This window comes from Eriocheir sinensis, chromosome 64 (genome assembly GCF_024679095.1).
Source record: "Eriocheir sinensis breed Jianghai 21 chromosome 64, ASM2467909v1, whole genome shotgun sequence".
In the NCBI taxonomy this organism is placed as follows: domain Eukaryota; kingdom Metazoa; phylum Arthropoda; class Malacostraca; order Decapoda; family Varunidae; genus Eriocheir; species Eriocheir sinensis.
In genome coordinates, this window is record NC_066572.1 from 2,854,886 (window position 1) to 2,864,218 (window position 9,333).

The window sequence follows — 9,333 nt, forward strand, 5'->3', positions numbered from 1 at the left end:
TTTTCTTGCTTAGAGGGACCATTAAGAAACATGATCCCCTCTGCTGCTGAGTTAAACTAATCTAACCTCACCAAACTGTATCTAACCTAACCTCTAACCCCCTAGACCTCAATGCCTTATACGCATTAAGGGTCGAGGCAGCAAATACCCTTTGACCTCAGAACCTAAACAGAAAATCCCACGACAGGGAAAAGATTTAGAAAAGAAAGTTAGATGATTTTTACTTAAGTCACTTCTTATAATAAAAAAAAATAAAAATCTCCATACATAGCTTCTGGCCTCTACACAATATAATGATTTAAAACAAAACAAGACAATTTTGTACTTAATTATTACTTTACATAAGAAAATGAAAAAAATCTGATTATTTCCATACATTTTATTTTTGTTAGCAAAGATAACACAATAACTATGAAATATATATATGTAGTCCATTAAATATATGGTGTTTTAATGAATCACAGAAGTACAGTTTGATCAATATGAGACCAAAACGCAATAGTTAATCCCTTGCCTGCGGATTTCCTATAAGAAGACATGACTAAGCTACAGGAGTTTAGCAAAAAGTGGCTGACTAAAATTTAATTCCATCGAGTCACACAAACACAAACCACAAACTCAGTCTAACATTACTCTGGGCATTGAGGGAATTTTAGAAAGATCACGAAATCATCTATTCTGGGAGACTTCAAAATACCAGGCATTGTTGTGCAGTAGAAATGAAGAAGGGCATAATTATAGGGAAATGAGGAAATGATTTTAAGACTATTTTCATGTCAACTACAGTACCCATCAGATAAGAAGTGTAAATCAGAGGGAGAAAACTTGCCTGGTAGAAAACGACCATATGGCAACCTTCCTCACGCTCTCCTCAATCTACCAAGCAGGGAAAACAATGAATTAGTTGCGCATTAGCTTTCACCAGGGGAGGCAGTGTTGCAATATCCATCCTGTTGGGACCATAGATTTTCTTGCATACTTTCTTTGGGGTTGCTGTCTGTCACTTTAAACGTCGCTCTATTTGTCCACAACACCTTCCGTCACTGCTCCAAGGTCCAGTCTCTATACTTTGCACCAAAACTAAGCCGTTTCTCCATTGGTTGAGTCATAATGAGGGGCTTCTTATGGGCGTGTTATCGTGGAGGTGGCATTGGACAGTGAAAACAGAGGCATTATCGAAAAGCATAGGGTTGTTTTCCTTGATTTGCTTTGCTGTTAAGGTGGGATTAGCTTCCACTTGCCTCTTTATAATACAGAGGGTTCGGGGAGAGACCACAGAGTGAGGCCCTCCCCATGGCAGTGGACCGACATTTCCTGGCTGCCGGATGCCTTGAATTTAACCACCATACACTGAACAGATTGACGATTGAAGCCATTTTGCTGGACAATTTCTTGGGTTTTTATGCCTAACCTGTGATACTCGTCATTCGAGATGTCATCATGGCTACGGCGAGGCTTCGGCATAATGCACACTGAAAAATGTGAATGTTTTGGTATGTTTTATTATTGTTTTCCCTGCTCGGTAGATTAAGGAGAGCGTGAGGAAGGTTCCCATGTGGTCATTTTCTCCCGGGGTAAGTTTTCTTCCTCTGATTTACACTTCACCTTCCTGTGTTACCTGTGTTAGACCTCACCTGTCCTTCCCTCAATCCATCCCCCCCTCCCATACACCTGAGATTGAAAAGAAAATGTGTTGAGGGAAGATTTATATATAGAAAAGTGTAAATATGAGAGAGAGAGAGAGAGAGAGAGAGAGAGAGAGAGAGAGAGAGAGAGATTAGGAGACAAGAAAATGAGGAAACACTTTTAAGTCATTATTTCCAAAGGTCAAAAAAATTAATGAAGCTCTCAAGTGTTTTTCCACCTTGATGTGTTTATAGAATTACTGACCCATCCAATACCCTCCCTTAAGTGACCTTGACCCCCTTGCTTATGTGACCTTGACCCCCTTGCTTATGTGACCTTAACCCCGTTGACCACCCCAGCTATGTCCTTGATGTCCCCAGGCCCAAGGCGACAGCACCCCCCTACCAGCCGAGCCCCCAGGCCGCCCCACACCCCCACCTCCGCCAAGAAGGGCCAGGAGCCGCCACCACCGCCGCCGCCGCCTTCCCACCTGTTGACGAGAAAAAAAGGTAGATATTAATTGGGTGTTGTTATTATTATTATTATTATTATTATTATTATTATTATTATTATTATTACTTTTGTTTAATATGCTTTTTTGATGTGATTAGAGAGAGAGAGAGAGAGAGAGAGAGAGAGAGAATTTGCCCATTTCCTCTTTCCTTTACCCCCATTCCCCATTTCCTTCCCCCATTCCCCATTTCCTTTACCCCCATTCCCCATTTCCTTGCCTTCCTTTCCTCCTCCCTTCTTAACCATTTCCTTTTCCCATTTCTTCCCATTTCCTTTACCCCCATTCCCCATTTCCTTGCCTTCCTTTACTCCTCCTTCTCAACCCATTCTTTCCCCATTCCCCATTTCCTCACCGGTGCTTTACCCTCATTCCCCATTTCTTCCCATTTCCTTTACCCCCATTCCCCATTTCCTCCCCCCATTCCCCATTTCCTTGCCTTCCTTTACTCCTCCTTCTTAACCCTTTCTTTCCCCATTCCCCATTTCCTCACCTGTGCTTTACCCTCATTCCCCATTTCTTCCCATTTCCTCTACCCCTATTCCCCATTTCCTTCCCCATTCCCCATTTCCTTGCCTTCATTTACTCCCCCTTCATAACCCTTTCTTTCTCCATTCCCCATTTCCTCACCTGTGCTTTACCCTCAATCACCATTTCTTACCAATTCCTATAACCCGATTCCCCATTTCCTTCCCCCATTTCCTTGCCTTCATTTACTCCTCCTTCTTAACCCTTTCTTTCCCCATTCCCCATTTCCTCACCTGTGCTTTACCCTCATTCCCCATTTCTTCCCATTTCCTCTACCCCTATTCCCCATTTCCTCCCCCCATTCCCCATTTCCTTGCCTTCCTTTACTCCTCCTTCTTAACCCATTCTTTCCCCATTCCCCATTTCCTCACCTGTGCTTTACCCTCATTCCCCATTTCTTCCCATTTCCTTTACCCCCATTCCCCATTTCCTTCCCCCATTCCCCATTTCCTTGCCTTCCTTTCCTCCTCCCTTCTTAACCCATTCTTTCCCCATTCCCTATTTCCTTGCCTATTCTTTACCCTTCCTCCCCATTTCCCTATTCCTTACCCTTTCCCCTCATTCACATAAGCCATTTCTTTCCCATTTCTTACCTCCCATTCCCCCCTTTCCCCCATCCTTACCCTTTCCCGGCCACCCATCGCTCCCCAGAGTTGGGATACACGACCCTGGGGAGAACATCAGGAGGGGGGAGGTGACTGGCAGCTTCCTGGAGCAGAGGGGTGATGAGCTCAGGGGGTGTACAGTTGACCCCCACCCCCACCAGCTGCCCCCCGCCCCGCTCGTAACAAGCCTTGACCGCCTCGCCAAAGGGGTCGCCGTAGCTGGTGTGTTGACCGTCCTGGGAGGAGAGAAGATTGCTTTAGTTACCCTCTTAAACGCAGGGATACAGTCATCATCATCATCATCAGGCAAGCAACACATCAGTTTTTCATGTGTTGTGTTTCGTGATACTAAGATGCCATCAGATACTTGAAAGAATAAATAACTACATAGAGAAAAGTCTTGATGCCCCAAAATATGCCAGTAAATGTAATACAGGAGCCTCATTTACCCTTTGCCTGCTAAGCGCTCACAACGAGACCATCCCCTCAGGCGCGCTCGGGCACCCCAGCGGAGGAAGGGGATGTCTTTTAACCCCTGTATCTCAAAAACTGTTCATCACAGCTACAAAACAAAACCACCATTGGAAAGAGGAGGCCAAGATCTATACGACTGGGTAATGTAAGCCTCTCCTGCAAACGTACAGGCATGTTCAAGAGGTGTTTTTTGCTGTGAGTGCAACTGGCGCTCACAGCGAGTTTTTAGCACCACCAGCAAGTGACGTTAGTGCTCGCTCTTTTAACCTCTGTATCTCAAAAACTATTCATCACAGCTACAAAACAAAACCACCATTGGAAAGAGGAGGCCAAGATCTATACGATTGGGTAATGTAAGCCTTTCCTGCGAACATACAGGCACGTTCAGGGGGTGTTGCCTGTGAAGATGTACATTTAGACGTGCGCGATGGTCAGCTGTAAGGCAACTACTGTAGATCTCTTGATGATGGGGTGCTGGCAGGGCAGTATTGCCAACTTCAAAATTTACAACTATTTGGCCAAAGCATCAGTCAGGTGATCGGTGAAGCTATGCAAATATGCCGCTATATTGGACAACAAGATCCACCAGTTGCTTGTCCATAGATTTGCCACGCTTTTCCGCACTAGGCTGACATGATTTTCCACCTAATTTCGTGTAAAACCCACTGAATTGGCAACGCTGTGGGGTGAGAAATAGTGCTGGAACACTCATACGCGGGAAATTTGAGTGCGACTGGAGCTCACAGCAAGCGTTGAGCACCACCGGCAAGTTACACACACACACACACACACACACACACACACACACACACTCACCTTACACGAAAACGACACCCACACCTTCACCTCCGGCCACTCCTTGACCACCTCCAGCAGCGCCAGGGCCTCGGCAAGCCCCGGAATAGTCTCAAGGGCCAGTAGACCCAGCCCCGCCCCGACCAGAGCCTGTACGCGGGGCCGGTGCCATGCGACCAGCTCACTCCGGGGCACTGTGTCGAGATATGCCCCGGTGTACTCGGACCCGTCAGCCTGGCATGCCCCGTAAGGCCCCACTGACCCTGCTGTGATGCGTGGGGTACCTGTCGGGGCGGATGGGGCAAAGCGGGGATTAGAGGGAATAGGATTAGGTTTTTGTTTTGTTTTCCTTTCTCTCTCTCTCTCTCTCTCTCTCTGTTCCTACTCTTTCTTCCTTCCTCTCTTCTTTTCTCTCCCTTTTTTCCTCTTCCTCTTCTTCCCTTTCTCTCTCTTCTCCTCCTCCTCTTTCTTCCACTCTTCTAACTCCTCTTTCCATTCTTCTCTCTCCTCCTCTTCTCCTCTTTCTTCCTTCTTATCTCTCTTCCTCCTCCTCTTTTTATTGTCTTCCTCTTCCTCTCCCTCCTCTTCTCTCTTCCCATTCTTCCTTCTCTCTCTCACCTCTCCTCCTCCTCCTCCTCCTCCTCACCTTCCTCCTCCTCCCCTCTCCTTCTCCTCGCCTCCTCCCACCCCTCCATCGCCTCCGTTGCGAGTGTCGCCGAGAGCCTAATCAGCCCCAGTGCCTCCTCTGCAGTGGTGCCAAGGTGCCGCTGGAGGCTTGGTACGCTGGCCTGGTAGCTGGCACTCTCAATGACCTGGGCGCCACTGTTGAGGAATGCTGTGTGGGCCTAGGGGGGGGGGGGGGTAGGTGGGTAGGGGAGGGGGGAAGGGATGTCTGTGTTAGTGGTTTTTTTCTTTTTTTCATTTTTTTATTTATTTTGTTCTGTTCTTTAGTCTCTCTCTCTCTCTTTCTCTCTCTCTCTGCTTATCTTTCTCTTCCTCTCTCTCTATCTCTCTTTTTCTGTTTTTCTCTGTTTCTGTCTGTCCATCTCTCTCTCTCTCTCTCTCTCTCTCTCTCTCTCTCTCTCTCTCTCTCTCTCTCTCTCTCTCTCTCTCTCTCTCTTTCCTTATTAATTTTCTTCCACTATTCAATTCTTCCTCTTTGCTGTTTCCTCATTTATCACATTTTTTCATCTTCTTCCTTTCTCTAACTTTTCCCTTCACTAACATTCTTTTATTCTTCCTCATCACAATCCATCCACTATTTACTCCATCAATTTCATCCACTTACTGACCACAACTTTCCCCCCCCTTCACCCACCTCCCGGATGGCTTGCGGATGCGTGGACAGCAGCCGGGCGCTCCACAAGGGGTCGCCATCCACTTCAAACCCGCTGGCCTGGAGGGTGGATGCCAGGCCCCCATCCAGCACCCTCATCCGCCCTGTCAACATGCTGCGTGGAGGAGGAGGTAAGGGAGATCTTGGTATTATTTTGTTTTGGTTTACTATGATTATTTTATTTATTTATTTATTTTTTTTTTTTACAACAAAGGAGACAGCTCAACGGCACAGAAAAAGGAAACAATAATAAAATAAAAAAAGTCCGCTACTCGCTGCTCCATAAAGAATCAAAACAGGTGGGTGAAAGAGTATATATTTTTTGCTTTTATATTTTTCTATCTTTATAAAAAAAACACTTCTATTTATCTCCTTATTCTATGTCATTTTTCACTCTTCCTCTCTCTCTCTCTCTCTCTCTCTCTCTCTCTCTCTCTCTCTCTCTCTCTCTCATATTTTTATTTCCTGGTTTTCATAGCAAGAGGCACTCATTAGCACAGTCATATCTCGGTTTATGAGTTTAATTCATTCTGGAATTTTACTCGCCAACCAAAACACTCGTAATGAATTTCCCCTTTGAAGTTATTGTAAATCCTATTAATGTGTCCCATACCCCCCCAAAAAATATAAAAATAGCAATCATTTTACATGTTATTTTGTACAGAATAAAAGTAACTTCACTAACAAATAAAACAATTAATAATATACCAGTATATAATATAGTATAATGATTCAAATACAAATGATATGTATAATATAATATAATAATATATGTAAATAATGTATCATGAATTTAAAGCCAAACTGGATAATAGGTGTTATGGAGACAGGACAGCACGATCCTAGTATGACTCTTTTCCTGTATTTCACAACTAGGTAAATACACACACACACACACACACACACACACACACACACACACACACCTACCTTAGTACCCCAACACAGCTCTCCGCCTCCTCCTCACACACGCTCCGACACACGCCAGTATCCCCACCAGCCCCAGTGCACTGAAAACTATAATCGCTATCACGTCCCCTGCGTCGTAGCGTGGCTGGCCGAGGCTTGTGGCTGAGGCTGTGTCGGCTGCGGCTGTGGCGACGGCTGTGGTGGCTGTCAGGAGTGCGGCGAATAGCTGGTGGTGTGTGTGGTGTGGTCTGGTTGGGTTGGGTTGGTAGGGTCGCGTCATGTTAGGTTAGGTGCTGGTGGTGGTGATGTGGGTAGGGCAGAAAAAATGTTAGATTACTGGGAGGTATTTTAAGATGATCTCTCTCTTATCAACTAATTTCAAGGGACAAAAATGAGATTAATCAGGTTATCATTAGTATTTTTTCACTTTCATGGTACAGAAGAAGAGGCAAACTACCACAAGGGTCATTAAACGACCCCTGGAAATGCCCAAAACACCTAGGAAAGCCTTGTCAAATATGTTTCTTTAGGTTCACTGTATAGGGGAAGTGTCAAACTACCACCTGGGTCATTAAACTACCCCTGGAAATTCCCAAAACACCCAGGAAAGCCTTGTCAAATGTGTGTTTTTAGGTTCATGGTACAGAGGAAGGGCCAAACTACCACCAGGGTCATTAAACTACCCCTGGAAATGCCCAAAACACCTAGGAAAGCCTTGTCAAATGTGTGTTTTTTAGGTTCACTGTACAGAGGAAGGGTCAAACTACCACCAGGGTCATTAAACTACCCCTGGAAATGCCCAAAACACCTAGGAAAGCCTTGTCAAATGTGTGTTTTTTAGGTTCATGGTTCAGAAGAAGGGTCACACTACCACCAGGGTCATTAAACTACCCCTGGAAATGCCCAAAACACCTAGGAAAGCCTTGTCAAATGTGTGTTTTTAGGTTCATGGTACAGAGGAAGGGCCAAACTACCACCAGGGCCATTAAACTACCCCTGGAAATGCCCAAAACACCTATGAAAGCCTTGTCAAATATGTTTCTTTAGGTTCACTGTATAGGGGAAGGGCCAAACTACCACCAGGGCCATTAAACTACCCCTGGAAATGCCCCAAACAGCTAGGAAAGCCTTGTCAAATATGTTTCTTAGGTTCATGGTACAGAAGAAGGGTCACACTACCACCAGGGCCATTAAACTACCCCTGGAAATGCCCCAAACAGCTAGGAAAGCCTTGTCAAATATGTTTCTTTAGGTTCACTGTACAGGGGAAGGGCCAAACTACCACCAGGGTCATTAAACTACCCCTGGAAATGCCCAAAACACCTATGAAAGCCTTGTCAAATGTGTGTTTCTTTAGGTTCATGGTACAGAGGAAGGGTCACACTACCACCAGGGTCATTAAACTACCCCTGGAAATGCCCCAAATGCCTAAAAATGCTTGGACACTGACTGAAATAAAACTCAACAACTGTTTGTTGTTAAAGAGAATTTATATTAGAGTAAAGGTGGGTTGTTTAGGTAGGGGTTAGAGTTTTATAGCTATAACCAGTAGCATAGCCCAGTGTAGAAGTGTGGTGTGATTCTGAGAAAGGTTATTGGCTATTCTTTTGTTTGTTCAAATCCCAGAAACCACTAAATTGTGACGGAAACGGTTAACAAAGTGACGAGGAGTGCATTAGAAGCCACTAGAAAGACCGTCAACCAGTGTGGTGAAGTGGGTGTGATTCTAGAGAAATATCACGGTAACTACACTTGGGAAGGAGGGGAGGGGAAGTGGGTGTGATTCTAGAGAAATATCCCAGTAGTCACTAAGCTTAATATCATTAGACTTTTACACAATTTACAGCCATACTTACATATTTTACCATCAGTTTGTAGTAGTGGTAGTAGTAGTAGTGGTAGTAGTAGTAGTAGTAGTAGTAGTAGTAGTAGTAGTAGTAGTAGGAACAAGATAAGATAAAGATAATTACTTCAGAAAAAACGTGAAAGTCTTGTTAATTTTTCTTCTTCCTCCTTTTTGTTCTTCCTATTGTTATTTATTTCTCTTCTCTCTCTACCTCTTCTTGTGTTTTGTTTCCTTCTTCCTCCTCTTTTAGTCTTCCTATTTTCAGTTCTTCCAGGGGTAGTCTGGGGTGTCGTGCAGAGCTTGGGGTTGTTTGGGGAAGCACTGTGGGTCGGGGACAAGGGGCCTTGTTCCAAGATGGCTGCCCGTTATCTCTCCCTCCTCTTCCTCTCTCTCTCCCAACAACCTTTCTTTCTATTCTTCCTTTATCTTCTTGTGTCGCTTTCAGGTTTTGTTTACGTTTTTAGTCTTGAACCTGAACTTGAGCTTGACGTTAGGAGTCACCCGCCGGACACTCGGTTTAGCCTTTCGATCGGCGTTCTCTCGTGTGATTCTGCTGAGGCAAGTAAAAGAGGGGGTCGAAAGTATGGCTGTAACGTTTGTGTTTTTTTTTTGCGAAAACGTTTGTTTTGTTTTTTCAAGAAAATAAGGAAAATTTTCGTGAAAAAGATTGGTGTTTTCGTTGAAACGATCGGGGTTTTTCTGG

At 44.7% G+C, this 9,333-nt stretch overlaps 1 protein-coding gene across 3 annotated transcripts; it reads right to left on the bottom strand.

Annotated features, from left to right (window-relative positions):
- Window positions 1–361: 361 nt before the first annotated feature.
- Window positions 362–9,112, bottom strand: LOC126987256 (homocysteine S-methyltransferase YbgG-like). 3 transcript variants are annotated; one of them, XM_050844094.1, is made up of 8 exons: window positions 8,722–9,112; window positions 8,641–8,682; window positions 6,806–7,032; window positions 5,858–5,990; window positions 5,186–5,384; window positions 4,561–4,823; window positions 3,289–3,506; window positions 362–2,116 (listed from the first exon to the last, which is right to left on the bottom strand). In XM_050844094.1, exons 2-8 carry the CDS (start codon window positions 8,650–8,652, stop codon window positions 1,954–1,956), a joined length of 1,215 nt encoding a protein of 404 aa, XP_050700051.1. In that variant the 5' UTR covers window positions 8,653–8,682; window positions 8,722–9,112; the 3' UTR covers window positions 362–1,953. The 3 variants fall into 3 exon arrangements, with proteins under 3 accessions (XP_050700051.1, XP_050700050.1, XP_050700052.1); XM_050844093.1 differs by having other exon boundaries at window positions 8,641–9,112; XM_050844095.1 differs by having other exon boundaries at window positions 6,806–7,077; window positions 8,641–9,112.
- Between the last annotated feature and the right edge of the window lie 221 nt (window positions 9,113–9,333).